Source organism: Equus quagga, chromosome 1 (genome assembly GCF_021613505.1).
Source record: "Equus quagga isolate Etosha38 chromosome 1, UCLA_HA_Equagga_1.0, whole genome shotgun sequence".
In the NCBI taxonomy this organism is placed as follows: domain Eukaryota; kingdom Metazoa; phylum Chordata; class Mammalia; order Perissodactyla; family Equidae; genus Equus; species Equus quagga.
Window position 1 is genome coordinate 149,867,890 of NC_060267.1, and position 16,834 is coordinate 149,884,723.

General features: G+C 42.0%; 1 protein-coding gene across 3 annotated transcripts in view; it reads left to right on the forward strand.

Moving 5' to 3' along the window:
• Nucleotides 1–305: 305 nt before the first annotated feature.
• UBP1 (upstream binding protein 1) overlaps nucleotides 306–16,834 on the forward strand; it is a 53,058-nt gene continuing 36,529 nt past the window's right edge. For 2 of the 3 annotated variants that reach the window (XR_006887443.1, XM_046652780.1), the window contains exons 1-2: nucleotides 889–1,021; nucleotides 15,916–16,067. Coding sequence is in view for 2 of the 3 variants with exons in the window: in XM_046652780.1 (XP_046508736.1) it covers nucleotides 909–1,021; nucleotides 15,916–16,067 (265 nt within the window). In the remaining variant the exon portion in view is untranslated. Of the gene's footprint in view, nucleotides 430–829; nucleotides 1,022–15,915; nucleotides 16,068–16,834 lie in introns of those variants that run through there. The other variant, XM_046652772.1, reaches the window with a different exon arrangement.

Here is a 16,834-nt window from a genome sequence, read left to right on the forward strand (position 1 = left end):
GAGTCCGCCCAAGAGGAAGAACGTTTTGATTGGTTGTTTAGCCCGGGGCACAGAGATTCACGGGAGCCTCGACCAAACGCTTGCCGCTATTGTCCAGTTCGCCTGTCAATCAGCTGACCTCTCTGCATGGGCGGAACTGGCTGTCCTTTTGGCACCGCCTCTTCCTGGGTTGGAGCGTAGGGAGGCTGCAAGGCCGCAGGGGCTGGGAACCTGCCGCTTGGGCGGGGCCGGTATCACGGCCGGGACAGTTCCTCGGCCGCGAAGCGCCGGCAGTGTCCCGAAGCGCGTGGCCGGGCGGGGCTGGCCTGGGCGAGGGGCGAACGCGGGGGCGGGGCGGGGGCGGGGCCGGAGGAGGCGGAAGCCGCGCGCGAGCTGGAGCCGGAGCCGTATCGAAGCCAGCGTCCGGGCCGGCGGGACGGCGTCGGCGGGGTTGGCCGGGGCGGCGGGGCGCTAGAGCCTGGGCGGGCGGGCCGAGGGCCGGGGGTCGGGGGACGGGCGGGCTCGCTCCCGCGCGGTCATCGGAGCGGGCTGAGCTCCCGCCCCCGCGCAGTGCCGGGGAGGATGCGGCCCGGGGCCCCGGGGTGGGGCGGGTGGCGGCGGCTGCAGCGCTAGCGGCGCAGGGGGTGGGCGGCGGCGGTATGAGGCGCGGGGCCGGCGCCCGCGGGAGGGAGGCGCTGCCGGCGGCCCGGCCGCTCCCGCTGCAGCTGCTCGCCGGGCTCGTCCTGCCCTGCCCGTCGGGCCCCGGCCGCTCTCGTCACGGCCGCCGCCCGGGTCGCCGCTGGTGACCACTCGCCGCGCCGCCGGAGGCTTCACCCGCGCCCTCCCCCAGGACGCGCCCGCGGAGCTCCGGCCCCTTCGCCCCGCTCGCGGAGACCGCGCTGCGCGCCGGGCGGCGGCGAGGCCGGAAGATGGCCTGGGTGCTCAAGATGGACGAGGTGATCGAGTCCGGACTGGTGCACGACTTCGATGCCACCCTCTCGGGCATCGGGCAGGAGCTGGGCGCCGGCGCCTACAGCATGAGGTACCAGGCGCCCTGGGCCGGGCGGGCGGAAGCCTCAGTCTCCTTGGGAAAGGCCTGCTCGACCCTAGGCCTCTGCCCACCCCGGTAGCGGGCGTGGGAGGGGTGCCCCGCAAGCTGCGGCCGGGGACCACTCGTGAGGGCTTCATTTTTGCTGTAAAGCACGCCCTGCTATTAGGATGGCTTGGGCTGGTGGGGCAAGGAGCTTCCTTTCCTTGCAAGTGTTTTACAGGCCTTTTAGAGCTGGCACACACCGTCCGAAATGACAGGGCTCACACTGGGAAAATACTCTCCAAGGTTTTAGTATCAGTTCCTACTCTGTTGTCCTACATTGTAGTCTTTCTTGTTTGCCAATTGTAATCACTTGATATTACAGTATAATTATATCATAAGGGAGAGTAGCCACGGGAGAAAAGCACATTGCCTTAGGTATATTTTTTTATTGTCGCAAAGTGAAATTTCTCATTTTGGGGACTTCCCTCGCTGGCTGTTTCCTGCCGAAGAAGGCTGAGAGATGCAGTGATTGCCCCACAAACCAGAGTTTGTTTAGTCTCTGCTGTCTGGCCCAGCAGCCATTCATTTTGCTTAATTCTGAGAGGTTGACACAGCTCTGAGCTTAGTGTCTGCCCTTTCTCCTGAAGAATACTGTTTTTTAACTCCTGTCAGTTTGGCAGCTCTTTATTTTTATTTCTTAGCATCTTTGCTGAAATACAGTTGACATGGTAGAAGTTCACCCGATTAAAAGTGTAAAATTCGATGGTTTGGCAGCTTTTCGTTAATGCGAATTGAGGTTTTCCAAATATGTTCATTGAAGTAAGGCCTCCTGTCTTTGGAGTGCTGTCCAGTTTCCCCAGAGGTTTTTCATACATGTCACCCAAGCCCTGGGGAACGAAGGGAGCGCACGTGTCCTGACGACGACGGAGGGCTGGCTCGGAGCCCTCCTGGAATGATAGGGGCTGCTCCCTGTAATTCGGCTTTTAAGTCTTCGAGGGAAACCCTGGGCCATAGCGAACTCTGGGGAAGGTGGAGATGTTTCTTAGGGTGTGGACATGCCCGGAGGACAGACTTTGGTCCCCAGTCTCTCTGACTCGGAGTCTGTTGGTCCCCCTGAACTTGGCGCTGTTCTCTGCAGTTGTGCAACTTGCGGGCTCTGAATGAGGTGGCTTATTTTCTAGAACAACTCAATTGTTGAGGAAATTGAGCTATGTAAAGTCATAGGGTCGCCCCAGAGGGGACTACTAGAGGCAGTGATTACCTAGGGAAGACCCTGGGCCTCAGGTGCAGTGAAGGCCTAAGCGGGCGGGTGGAGCAAAGTCACCGTCTCTTTTTTCACTTACTTCTCGCTTACGGTAAGATGCAAGTTTGCTGCTGAGAACCCTGCTTATTGAGGGTTATTTTGAGCTTTTACTTTTTTCTAGAGTTTTGTTTTAGTGATTCAGCCAGCTAATTAACTTTTGTTCACGGTTTATTCCGTGAAAAGGAAGTAAAATCTTCTTATTAAACCTTTCCCTCACCTTGTTCTTAAAGTAATGCCTGACATCCTTGTAATTCTGTGCCTTTTCCACCACTTTCCATAGGGTAACTTTTTCCAGTGAATGTTTTTGGTTCCTGGTTATATGTTGTGTGTCATTTAATCTAAATGTTCAGGTATCTTCGAAGGCAAATACCGTTTTTAAGGAGCTTATTTAGTTTTTTCGTATTTCATTGTGTCCTCAAAAACTGAAGAGCCAGTGAGTGTACTTGCTTCGTGCAAATTCAAGCCCCCTTATTGGGAATTCAGACTTAGGAAATTCCCAAATTGAATTGATAAGGGAAAGGCAGGAGAAGGCATAGGCTGTCGAGGGCCTCCTGCGATTGAATCTGCCGTTGGTGCACCTGGGCCCGAAGCTCCACGGGCTGGACCTCAGCTGCCCAGCATCTTTCTTTCCTGGGCGGTCAGTCTCTTTCTCTGGCATCCCATGGGAAGTAAGGCTGTTGACGCTTGTCTTTCTCTTTCATTTGTTCTTTCTTAAGTTTAAGAAGTAAACTTGAGTTGCTAAATTTGAAATTATTAGAAAAATGACTTCTTGAGAAAAGCTTACTTTGTAAGCGGCTTTCCAGTTTTCTTTCAAAGTGAAGTATGCTTACTGTATTTGCTTTTTGGATGGCTTAAAACAAGAGGTCTTTTTAAAGATTTCTTTTAGGAAATGGTTTCCTCAGCTTTGGGGAAAGATAGCTTGAAAGGAAGAGGTGGTTTCTCTCAATAGTCTGACTTAATGTATTTGCATTAAACAGTGTAGGCTGATAGTACTGGGATATGTGGAGGCTAATTTCTGATAATATCTTTACTACTGTTTTTTTGCTCTGGTTTTTATTTTGTGTGTGTGATCCCGTGTTACTGTTGTTCCCACATTTGTATGTGAGGTATGAGCTGCTGCAGTCTATTTGAAATGAAGCATGTCCTAAATGTTTTCTAAAATCTTAGTTAAAATATCAGGATTCTAGCAATGGCCAAAGAGACCTTAGAAAACTAACAGACTGGTCCTCTTCTTCTAAGTGAGTAAACCAAAGCTCATAATTGTTAAAGTGATTGGCCCAAGCGGCCTGTCATGGTACCGTTCCAAATGAAGGCCGAGTTTCCCCTCGCTGAATGAAGGCCGAAACCCATTGTAACTTGAAATCTGGGTCATTCATGTTTTGTGAAGTAAAGAACAGACAACCAAATGACTTTAAAAAGTAAAACTCATTAAAACTCTCCTAAGAGGGTCTTTTGGGCCACCTGGTAATTTTCTTTCCATCTTACCATTCATATGTTATAATCTGTAGCAAGTTGATTTTCAGGATTTAAGGAGTAATGCAACTTCTTTAAATTATGCCTAAAACTTTGCTATTAAATTACTACCTTACCAAGGGCATTGATCTGAGTCCTGTTAAACTTCACTATGGTATAAATCTGTTTTGAAGCAAAAGGTTTACTTTACGTATTCTGAAGTGGGAGGTACATCCATAGTTTACATGTCATTTGCTAAATCAAAACTGCTTTGAGGTGAAGACAAATTTCCTATATTGATTGAAAGGTTAAAATGTCAGTTTACAGATCCTCTGGGGTAATGGGAAAATTCCAACTATGATCAGTGTTAAGTTAGTAAAAGATTACTAAGGATATAGATTATTATGTAGCTATTAATAGCTGATTATTTCCTTTTGGTCTCAGGCTAAAACAGAATGTCCTTGAGTAGGTGACATGTCTTGGAAGTATGGAAAAATTTTAGGATCAGTGAAATTTTTAAAATTTATTATGGTGGTGCCTGAGATTGCTTCCAGAATTGGCAATAATTTCTATAAAACTTCTCATTTTAAAGTTTAAAAACTTTCTCTGGATTTAATCTTGGCTGAAGTACAGGAAAGAATTTAATAAATGGCTGATTAAAAAACATCGATTTCAGATTATAGTGTCCACATTGGTTTTTAAATTTATTCCTTAAAGCAGGGATTGGCAAGCCTTTTCTCTAAAAGGCCAAATAGCAAACATTTAAGGCTGCAAGCCAGAGGGTCTCTGTCACTTTTTTTTTTTTTTTAACAACCCTTTAAAAAATGTAAAAACCATTCTTAGATCATGATTGTACAAAAACAGGCCGCTGGATTGGGCCCTGGGCTGTAGCTTGCTGATCCCTGCTCTGAAGGATCGAGTCTAATAATAACTTTGATCGCCTTGGAAAAAGATTTGCTGAGTGTTGAAATCTTAGAGGCAAGAAGTAATTTTTATGTAGACTAGGAACTCTCTCAGTTAATTTACGTTCTATTCATTGTCCACAGATTTTATTGTGTTCAGTTTTTAAAATGAGGGTGTCCCCCCTCCCCACTAAAGGTAAGACTCAGTACAGTTTATATCCTTTAGTCAGGGCTGTGTGAAGCTTAGTAGTTTATTGATAAGGTCTCATGAACTTGCTGTGTCTCATTGCAGTGACAGGACACAAACATTGGCTCTTGGTGGAAATACCATCTGATGTCTCATCTTTTTTCGCTTTAGGCTCTGTGACTGAATTTAAGAGAAGCTCCGTAGTGCTTGCTTGGCTTGCTCTGGGACACCTAATAGATGGATGTCCAGCTGTTCTGCTGTGAACCTTAGGAGTAGGCTTTTTTTCTTTTTTTTAACTTCCTGCGTTTTTTGGAGATTGTTAAATTGTCTTGATTTAACTATGACAAAATTAGTTTTTATTCATTTATATGTTGGTAGTTGAATTTTTAACTTTTAAAAAAACCTTCTCATTTTAAAATAATTTTAGGTTTACAAGTTACAAAGATAATATAGAGAGGTGGTATATTCCCTTTACCAGCTGCTTCTACTTCCATAACCAGTGGACAGTTTTCAAAACTGCGTGGGTGCAGAATTGCTATCTAAAGTACAAAATTTTTTTGGATTTCACAGTTTTTCCTCTATTGTCCTTTTTCTAATCTAGGTTCCATCTAGGTTCTAATCTAGGTTCCATATTGAATTTAGTTTTTGGCTCGTTCAATGACAATTTTTTAGTCTTTCCTTCTCTTTTGTGACTTTGACACCTTTAATATGTAGTGATCAAAACTGTCGTTTTTAAACATATAAAGTTTTTTTGGAAGCAAAGATAGAATATACCTATGAATACTATTTAGCTTTTAAAGGATCTCTGTCATTTTAGCAGAATGATTTTGAGTAGACTAAGACTACTGTTGGTGTCGTTCATTTATGAATTACTTTGTCTTGATCTATCTGAATAGAATATGCTGTGTACTTTGTAGTCCCTTCATGATCAAGGAATTTAAAAATTTATTAACAATCACAAACCATTATGTATTACCATAAATGTTTTCTATTAAAAAATTATTTTCCACAACAAAACACTCAGAAGAGTGGCATTATCTTATCCTTGTTGCAATCTCTTTAATGTCTGTCTTAGAAAAACAGATGTATTGTCCTGTCTGCTATTGGAATACATTGTTTTGGTTGACATGTGAAGAAAATCCAGCCTCACGTAGGTATGTGGTTGGAAAAAGGAAGATTACTTTAATAACCCTTTCAGATAATTTTGGATGTTCTTCTTTGATACTATACCAGCACTTGACAAGTGGTAGTTTCTTAAAGTTGCAATGTGGAATCTGAAACTATATCAATATACTTTTTGTACTGTTACATTGGAATCAATTGGCCTGTTTTGTACTTTGATCTCTTACCCTGCTTGATTTTGAAATATTCATGTGTTGGCCATTTGGAAAATAATGATTTTTCTGAGTTATGTAGATCTAAATGTTGGTTGACACTTTTTATTAGGCAATATCAAAAAATTCTTATTCCTTAATATCACCACCAGTCCATCAGAGAAAGCATATGGTGGAGGGTTCAGATTTTATTGTTGACAACAAATACCATCGCAGGTGGTTTCCTTGAAATGATAGGCTCACTTTATTCATTTTTTGAGGAAATTTCTGTCAAATATGCAGGTCTGAATAATCATAGTTGTCAGGTTTTCTTTCAGGTAAAAATGATATTCTGTGAGAGAAACTGCTAAATCAGCTCACAGATCACACCGACGTATAAAACTTTTCCTTGAGACAACCATTGCACTTAGGTGTGTGACAGAAATACATTATACCTACCCAAGGACCAATATTTAATAAAATTAATAATTTTTATTCAGTGACTACTAGTGCAGTTTGGTGCCACTGCCTTGATTCATGCCAAAGCACCGGCAGTCTTAACCACCATTGGTTTTTTGTGTTTTTTTAAGATTTTATTTTTCCTTTTTCTCCCCAAAGCTCCCCTGTACATAGATGTATATTTTTAGTTGTGGGTCCTCCTAGTTCTGGCATGTGGGATGCCACCTCAGCATGGCCTGATGAGCGATGCCATGTCGGCGCCCAGGATTCGAACCGGTGAAAGCCTGGGCCGCTGAAGCGGAGTGCAAGAACTTAACCACTTGGCCATGGGGCTGGCCCCTAACCACCATTGGTTTTGTGCCATGAGTGTAAATGTCAAAAAGGTGAAAAAGGCAAATAATGTTTTAGTGTTATTCTGAAAAAGGTATGACCTCCTGAACCCCCTGAAAGAGCCTCAGGTTCCCCAGGATTCCTCGGACCACATGTTGAGAACCTCTGGTCTAATGTGTGCCTAGAGTTTAAATACTTAAAACATTTTCTTCTAAAGTGGAAACAAACCCATTATTAAATAAGAGCTTAGAGAAGTTAAGTAGCCTGCCACAGTGTCACTCAACAAATGGCAGAGCTGGGATGTCACCTCCACTTCTTTCTACCACACCCTTTGGCTGCCTACCAAGTAATAATGGAGAAGTCTTCTCAAGGTGGTAGAATATGATCTTTGTGGATAGGAGGAAAATCAGTCAGGAATGCTATATATATATTTTCTTGTTGTGTCTTGCTTTCTTTTTTCTTTAGGACCTTGCTGAATTTACTAGTTCTAATAACTGGTAGGATCTCAGATTTCCTAGTTAATGTCTTTAAATAGCGATAGATTTGTTTCTTCCTGTGTAATCTTTGCATCTCATTTTCTTGCCTTAGCTTGCTGGCTAGGGCTTCACCGCAGTGTTGTTTAGAAGCTCTAAGAACTTGAATCTTTAATCTTCTTACCGATTTTAAAGAATGCTTCCAAAGTTTCATAAATAGGTCATCTCTGTTCCGAGATGAGGTTGGTCCTCAATTTTCTTTGACTTGTACTCCTGTCTTTTTTTTTTTTTTTTTTTTTTTAAACATTAAGGCTATATCAGCTTCAGGGGAGTTGGATTGCTTTCTCTTTTTATGGGCTGCAAATTTTTATATAAGATGGAACTTAATTGTTTCTTCAAGGTTTTGTAAAAGTCATCTGGAATATAACCTGGATTTGGTGGTTTTAATTTTTTTTTTTTGGCATGAGTAGGTGTTCTGCACATATAATTTACTTAATGGACATAGGAATATTTACAATTTATCTTAGTTGTGGTGATTTTTATTTTCATAGAAAATTGTCTGCTTTAAGTTTTCCTTTTTTTTTTAAAGCTCTCTACAGTACTTCTGTATCTTCAGGATTTTGCAAGAAACCAAATTTTGATTTTGTTTTTCTTCTCTGTTGGGTTTTCTGTTTTATTTTTGTGGTTTTCTTCTTCCTCATGTTCTTGCTTACTCTTATTTTTCAACTTCTTGAGTTGGTTTCTTTCTCCTTAGTTTTTGGTGTCTGTTTTCTTTCTTTCTTTCTTTCTTTTCTGATGTGGAAGATTTGCTCTAAGTTAACATCTGTTGGCAATCTTCCTCTTTTTTTTGCTTGAGGAAGATTAGCCCTGAGCTAACATCTGTGCCAGTCTTCCTCTATTTTATATGTGGGATTCCTCTACAGCATGGCCTGACGAGCAATGTAGATCCGCCTCTAGGATCCAAATGCATGAACCCTGGCTGTTGAAGCAGAGTGTGCTGGACTTAACTACTGTACCATGAGCCAGCCCCTGGTGTTTGTTTTCTAAGAGATGCATTTAAGGCTATTTATTTATTTTTGCTGAGGAAGATTTGCTGTGAGCTAACATCTGTGTCAGTCTTCTTCTCTTTTGTATGTGGGTCACCTCCACAGCATGGCTGCCAACAAGTGGTGTAGGTCTGCAGCTGGGAAGCAAACCCGGGCCACCTAAGCAGAGTGGGCAGAACTTAACCATTAGGCAACAAGGCCGACCCCCAAGGCTATTTATTTAACTGTAAGTTTCTCTCCCAAGTTTTGAAGGCAGCACCTTTGTTTTTATTCAGTTCTGTTGTTTTCTTATTTTCTTTATTATTGCAGTTTTTTACATATTCTAGATGCTAGCCTTTAAATATATGGATAGGTCACAAAAAGTTTCTGCTCCATGTCTTGTCTTTCCATTCTCTTTATGATGGCTTTTGAATAGAAGTTCTTGATTTTGATATGGTCAAATTGACCAATCTTTTCCTTTAGTCTTTCCTTACTCTGAGGGTCTACAGATATTTTTACAGTCTTTTTAAAAGATTTGTTACTTTATATATTACACCTAAGTTTACAATCAATCTGGAGTTGATCTTTTTTTCTTCTGTTTTTGGTATGGTATGATGTAGGGGCCCTCTTGCAGTTTTTCCTGTATAAATATCAAGTTTACCTTAGTATCATTTACTGAAGACTGTTTCTCTCCTCTTTATAATGCCATTCTGTTCTAAATCAAGTGCCTATAGATGTGGTGTTCTGTTTTCAGATTCTGTATGCTGTCCTTGTTTTCCTGGGGAATACCCAACTAGATCATGGTTTGTCATTATAGTCTTGGATTTGATTTGATAAGATGTAGCTTAGGATTTTTATTTGCATATTTATGGCTGAAATGAGCTTTTCATTTTCTTTTCTAGTTCTGTTTGTACCTAGTTTTGACTTCGAAGTTATATTACTCTCATAAGATGAGTTAGGAAGTATTGCCGCTGTTTCTGTTCTGTTGAAGACTTTGTGTAAGGGCTACCATTTAAATTTTGGTTAGAACTCGCCTGTGAAACCATTCTAGGCCTGGAGCTTTCTTTGGGGGAAGTATTTTAACCACAGTATCAGTCTCTGTAGGATTATTTTTTAAAGCTTTTTACGTCTTGAAGAAAGTTTTGATATTACTTTTCTAGGAAATTGTTCATCTTATCCATATTTTCAAATGTAAGGGCATAAAGTTAGTGACATTCTCATCTTTTGAGTTTTTGTGCCGTTAGTTTTATCTTCTTTCTTTATTCCTCCTTATTTGTGCCTTTTCTGTTTTGATCGCTCTCCTAGACATGTATCTCATTTTTTAGAGCATATTGGCATGGTCCTTTTGTGCCCTGAATACTTGTTTGTATGAAGGGCTGTGAGAAGTTCCACATTTTTAGGACACTCCTTTTCTCAAGCACTCTGGTCAGCTAAGGCTCTGCGCCTCCGCCGTTCTGTAGCCATCTCCCCTTTCTTACCAATTCCTTCCACTTTGCCCTCTGGAATTCTCAGTGTGTCATCAGAAAATTCCCTAAATGGTCAACGTTATGGATTGAATTGTGTCCCCCTGAAAAGATATGTTCAAGTCCTAACCCCTGATACTTCAGAATGTGGCCTTATTTTGGAAATAAGGTCTTTAGAGGTAATGAAGTTAGAATGAGGTCATCAGGGTGGGCACTCGTCTCATTGGTGTCCTTATAGAAAGGAGAAGTTTGGACACAGGGACAGGCATGCACTGAAGGAAGTCTGTGTGAAGACAGACAGGGAGAAGGTGGCCATGTGACTAGAGTAATGCACCTGCAAGCCAAGGCACACCAAGGGTTGCCGCCAAACACCAGGAGCTGGGAGCGAGGCCTGGGACAGCTCCTTCCCTCACAGCCCTCAAGAGGAACCGACCCTGCCGACACCTGTATTTCAGACTGCTGGCCTCCTGAACTGGGAGGCAGTGAATTTCTGTTGTCTTAAGATTCCCCGTCTTTAGCACTTTGTTACGACAGCCCTGGGAGACTAATATAGCCAGCTTTGTCTCGTAATGGTATCTTTACCTTCTTAATTCTTTGGAAAGCTGGCTGTCCCGAGTATACTCTTGCCCTGAAGCCCTCTCAGGTGCTGGGGTTTGTTGCCACAGTCCTGCCAGTGCACTGGAAGGTTGAGGGATCCTCCTTACTTCTCATGCCGCTTTCAAGCTGTTCTCCTTTCTCTTTCCCTGCAGACCCGCACCTCTTCCTTCCCATACCCACCTTCATCTGATTGCCTTACTTGGTACTTCACTGAGAAACTTGAACTGCCACATCCTGTGCTGGCTTAGACGTTTTCCTTGATATATTTCTGTGGATTTTTTAAAATTTGAATTTCTTTGGTTATCTGGGCTTTTTTTGTTGTTGTTTGCTGAGGAAGATTTGCCCTGAGCTAACATCTGTGCCAATCTTGCTCTATTTTTTAGTATATGGGCTGCCAGCACAGCATGGCTACTAACAGAGCAGTATAGGTTGGCACCCGGAAACTGCACCTGGGCTGCCAAAGCAGAACACTCTGAACTTAACCACTAGGCCACTGGGGCTGGCCCTATTTAGGCTTCTTGAATCAGTAAATTGGTGTATTTCATCAGTTCTGGAATTTGCTTAGCTTTTATCTCAAATATTACCTCTGCCCCATTCTTTCCTCTTCTGGGACTTCAATTCAATGTAAATCTCAGTTTGTCCTTTCTTTCTTTCTTTCTTTCTTTTTTTGGAGGAAGATTAGCCCTGAGCTAACTACTGCCAATCCACCTCTTTCTGCTGAGGAAGACTGGCCCTAAGCTAACATCCGTGCCCATCTTCCTCTGCTTTATACGTGGGATGCCCACCACAGCATGGCTTTTGCCAAGCAGTGCCATATCTGCACCCGGGATCCGAACTGGTGAACCCCAGGCCTCGGAGAAACGGAACGTGGGAACTTAACCGCTGTGCCACCGGGCCGGCCCCTGTCCTTTCTTTTCTTAACGTCTCTTCTGTGTTTTCCATGATTTCGCTCTTTGTGCTTCCTTCTTGCTAACTTCTTGTATCTATATTCCAGTTTCCTTGTATACTCTACATTTCTGTCTGAGCTGCTGTTAAACCTGAGTTTTTGTTTGGTTGGTTGGTTGGTTTTTTTGAGGAAGATTAGCTTGAGCTAACATCTGTGGCCAATCCTCTTCTTTTTGCTGAGGAAGACTGGCCCTGAGCTAACATCCATGCACATCTTCCTCTACTTTATACGTGGGACACCTGCCATAGCATGGCTTGCCAGGCAGTGCCATGTCCACACCCAGGATCTGAACCGGCGAACCCTGGGCCACCGAAGCAGAACGTGTGCACTTAACTGCTGCGCCACCGGGCCGACCCCAGACCTGAGTTTTTAATTTTAGTAATTTTATTTTCCAGTTCTAGAAGTGCTGTTTGTTCCTTTCCAGTTCTGCATCCCTTAAAAGTTCCTGTTCCTTGTACATCTTTTCAGGCTTGTCTTTTATTTCTCTTTTACATAATAAGCATAATTTTACAGTATGGGTCCAATAATTCAAGCATCTGAAGTTTTGGGGAATATCTGTGTCCAATCAGGAAAACAGAAAACATTTAGATGTTTCAAGCAGAGGAAGATTTAGTGAAGTATTTGATTGGAAAAGTGCTAGAAGGGTCTGGGGTGGAGGGCATGTTACCTGGTTGCTCCTGGGCTAGCCGCTGGAGGCATGGCTGCTGCCACCTGAAATTTCCTGCAGCTGCAGGCTGTGTTTGCCTGCCTCTGCCCTTTCCTATTCCCTGTTAATTTCCCACCAGTGCTTCCCTTTGGAGCAAATAACAAGACTGCAACTGGCCAGGAGCCTGGTAAATGTAGTTTTCAGGCTCTAACCCTCTGCAACAAAGGCAGAGAAGAGCTGAATACCAACAGACAGAACCTGAAACTGAATATATGCCATCTGTTGTTTTTGCTGTTGGTTCTTGCTCCTAGAGTCTTGTTTGTCTGTGTGCCTGCTTATTTTTGGGTACTGGCACTTCAAAATTATTTGGAATAATTTGAAGCCTTGAGGCTTTTCATTTGCTTGTCAGATACCTTGGAGTCCTGTCTGAGATATGGGATTACAAACACAATTGAATACTAGGACTCTCTTAGAGTTCAACCTAGTAGAAATGAGGATCTTAAATTGTCTGGAGGGCTGGCCCGGTGGCATAGCCGTTAAGTGTGCATGTTTCACTTCAGTGGCCTGGGGTTTGCTGGTTCGGATCCCGGGTGCGGACATGGCACCGCTTGGCAAGCCATGCTGTGGTAGGCATCCCACATATAAAGTAGAGGAAGATGGGCACGGATGTTAGCTCAGAGACAGTCTTCCTCAGCAAAAAAGAGGAGGATTGGTGGCAGATGTTAGCTCAGGGCTAATCTTCCTCAAAAAAAAAATTGGAGACCTAGTTTTTCACTTTAGTAACAATTGATTGGTTATTAATGCTGCAATTGTTTCCTTGAGTCAGCGGATACGTAAGCTCCGTCTTTGTCTTACATGCTGGAGTCAGTCAGTGAAGAGAAACAAATTTGGGGGATGGTTATATACTTATGGGGAATACAAACTTATGTCATGTATACTGTTGGAAAGTGATAAGTTTTATGGATAAATAGAGCAGCAAAGGGAAATTGGGAATGTGGATAAGAGGACTGCACTGTCAGATTGTCAGTGAGAAGGTGACATTTGAATGAAATGAGCCAGAAGGACATCAGCTGAAGAGTAGAGCCAGTGCAAAGGCTCTGAAAAGGTTGGGGAAGGAGGCTGGGGGGAAGAGGAGCAGATTGAGTAGGGCCTTGTAGGACCTTGTAAGGATGCTGGTTGAAAGTGAGCTGATGGAGAATTCAAAGGAATGAAATGATCTGACTGCTGTTTGAAGAGCATCACTTTGGCTTGAGTGGAATGCATTTTCCTTCTAATTAAGTAAAAAATTAATTGTTTTCAAGAGCAAATGATGTTTACATGATTGTATGTTAAGTTCACTCAAGAACCATTTAGCACCTACCATGAGCGTAGTATTTCCTGTGTGGATCATCTAGGCTATAAGTAAGTGAATAAAATGGTGGTCACCTTCTAGGATCTGAAGCAAATAAAATTTTATTTGCTACATGTGACAGTTTATTTATAAATGGTCATTCTTATGCAGTCTTATTTCTTATTTTGATGACCTGTATTTAATGATCAACTCAAGGAGTTAGCATTGAGATCTTAAAATTATTCTCCATGTCACTTATAAGTATAATGCTCGTGAGTCACGGCTCTCATCTCATTTTTGTTTTCTTTCTCACTAAGAGACCTTTAAATGGTTACGTATATATGATGTAAGACTATATATATGTTCATCTGCTTTGGAGCCATTTTGACTGTTACGGTTGTTTTTCATAAAGACAGCTACTTTGAGTCTTAAAGTACCATTTTTAAATCTCCTGAAAAGTTTTTATATCTGCCCCAACGGTTTTATATCTGTTCCACCTAGATGGGACAGAATTCCTAGGTCACAGTGTTAAGAACTCTAGCGGAGAGTTGGGGACCATCACTGAGTATGTGTTCCTCAGTTATACTTTTGTACTGCGGAGTGTTTTGACAGTTCCTAGATATAAATAAAAGAGAAGGAGAATTAGTGGGTAATTTAGTCTCTGAATAATCAGTCACTCTAGTGCTTTAATAGAAATGTAGGCGGGGAGGAGGGAGTGCAGAGTTTCCCTCCCATTTCATTTATTTCCACATTTTGTTTTTAAATGGAATTTAATTAAAATGGGCCAGCCACATACCTGACTTAGGCAACAGCTTGTCGGAAGGAAAAAAAGGGAAAATAAGAAATTCAGACAAGCCTTTGCTGTTGGTATTGATGTAGTAGTTATTTGTTTGGATATTATTTTACTTTTTATTGAAGAATGAACATACAAAAGTTATCAAGATATAAATGTACAGCTCAGCGAGTCATTTCAAAAACAAATATCCACCTTTTATACATTAATGGTGGGAATGTAAAATGGTGCACCCACTTTGGAAAAGAGTTTGGCAGTTCCTCAAAAAGTTAAATAGTTACATATGACCCAGTAATTCTACTCCTAGATATACACCCAAAGGAGTTAAAAACATGTGTACACAAAAACATATGCAAGTGTTCATAGTGGCATTATTGATAATAGCCAAAAAATGGAGACTATCCAGATATCCCATTATCTGATGACTGGATAAACAGAATGTGGTATATCCATACAATGGAATACCATTCAGCAATAAGAAGGAATGAAGTATGGATACATGCTACAAGACGGGTGGACCTTGAAAACATACTGAGTAAAAGAAGCCAGTCTCAAAAGGCCATATCATTCTATTTGAAGTAAATGTCCAGGGCCAGCCCCGGTGGCCTAGTGGTTAAGTTTGGTGTGCTCTGCTTTGGTGGCCCAGGTTCAGTTCCCAGGCGCACACCTACACCACTTTTGTCTGTCAGTGGCCATGCAGTGGCAGCGGCTCACATACAAAAAGAGGAAGATTGGCAGTGGATGTTAGCTCAGGGCAAATCTTCCTTTAAAAAAAAAGAAATGTCTGGAATAGGCAAATCCGTAGATCAGTGGTTGCCAGGACTGGAGATAGAGTGGAGGGATAAGGAATGACTGCTAATTGGTACGAGATTTCTTTTTGAGGTGATGAAAACATTCTGGAATTAGTGGTGATGATTGCACGGTTCTGTGAATATACTAAAAATCACTGAATTATGTACTTTAAAAGGGTGAATTTTATGGTATGTAAATTATGTCTCAGCTCAGTTAAAAAAAAAGCACACATCCATGTGTATTTAACCACCCAGGTTAATAGAGAATGTAGACAATGCCCTAGAAGACTCCCCCTCCATCTTCCTCCTAATCAATGCCCCTAGTTATTCTTGGGGGAAAAGATAGCAGCTGTTTCTGCTGTTGCTGTTTGCCTCTCAGAAGGAGCCATTGTTTTAGACTAAGCATCAGGCTTTATGCTCTCAGCACGTGCCAGGCCTAGTAGGGAACTTTTTGTAAAGTACCATTTTAATCAAATGCTTCTTTGTGATTTCATGGGGCCAATGTGACCTACCTTTTGAAATAGGTAGCTACACACTGTTGTTCTTTTTTTACGGAAATAATGAATTTAAAGTTTTTAAAGATTTTTTTGAAGTAACTTTTTTTCAAGTACCATAGATATCGTTAGCCTGATCTCTTACTTCATCAGTAGCATGGACTTTATTAACTATTAAATACTTTTTATTTTACCTGCCTCATGATAGCTGCACACCCACACTAGAGATAGGGGTTATTAATATTCTCTTTTAGGGGAGCCAGATTAGCATTAATAGTTCTTTTATTCTGCATATCATTTCTGATCTTAAATTTTAAAAGAAACTACCCCTAAATGTTTTTATATGCTTTTACATATTTTCAGTGCAAGTAAGGTCAGTGTTGATGTTTTGCTTTTCAGCGATGTCCTGGCATTGCCCATTTTCAAGCAGGAGGATTCCAGCCTTCCATTGGATGATGAGACTAAGCACCCACCTTTTCAGTACGTGATGTGTGCTGCAACATCGCCAGCAGTAAAACTGCATGATGAAACGCTCACTTACTTGAACCAAGGTTAGTGTGGCTGTGTCAGATTTTGATGTAAGAATTTACAAAAATCTGAAATAAATGTTTTGGCACTGTAGCCAAGATTACTGTAATAATTTAAAATTAGATTCTTTTTCTTACATTTTCCAACTTTAGTTAACAAAAATTGTAGGAATTTTACAGTTGAGCCAACAAAGTAATAGTTTGTGGAGACTGATTTACATAAAGAGGGTCTGGAACAAGATTTATTACAGGATTTTTCAGACAGAATCCAAAGGAGGAGCAAGTAGGAAAGGATGTCAGTTATTTTTAGGAACAGTGGTTTCAATATGGAACTTGAGAGTGAATCGGAAGTCCAGCTATCGAGGAGCCTAGGTCTCAGGCATGAAGCAGGTTTGTGCTGAAAATAGACATGAGCTGCAGCAAGATGGAGTCTGTGGCTAAAGTAAACCTTGTCAGATTTTGTCTACCCATGTCTTCTCTGTGTTCTAGAAGAATAGTATCTTTTGGTGATATGCAAGTGAGAATGGGCAGAATGGAAAACAGCTGTGGGGGTAGACTTTACCCTTGGGAAGGATGAGGGATTGTTTTAGGTGCTGTTAGCAGTTTGGACACAAGCCAATGTGACCTACCAATGTAAACAAGAGTACTTTGTTATGCAGGAATTAATTTGTTGGATCATTTACTGAAAGCATGTTGAACTCTTATTTTGTAAAAAATTGAAGATTCTTATTGTTAGAAAAGTAGTGTATACTCATTGTAGAAAAGTTGGGAAATATGTCAAGGGATGAAGC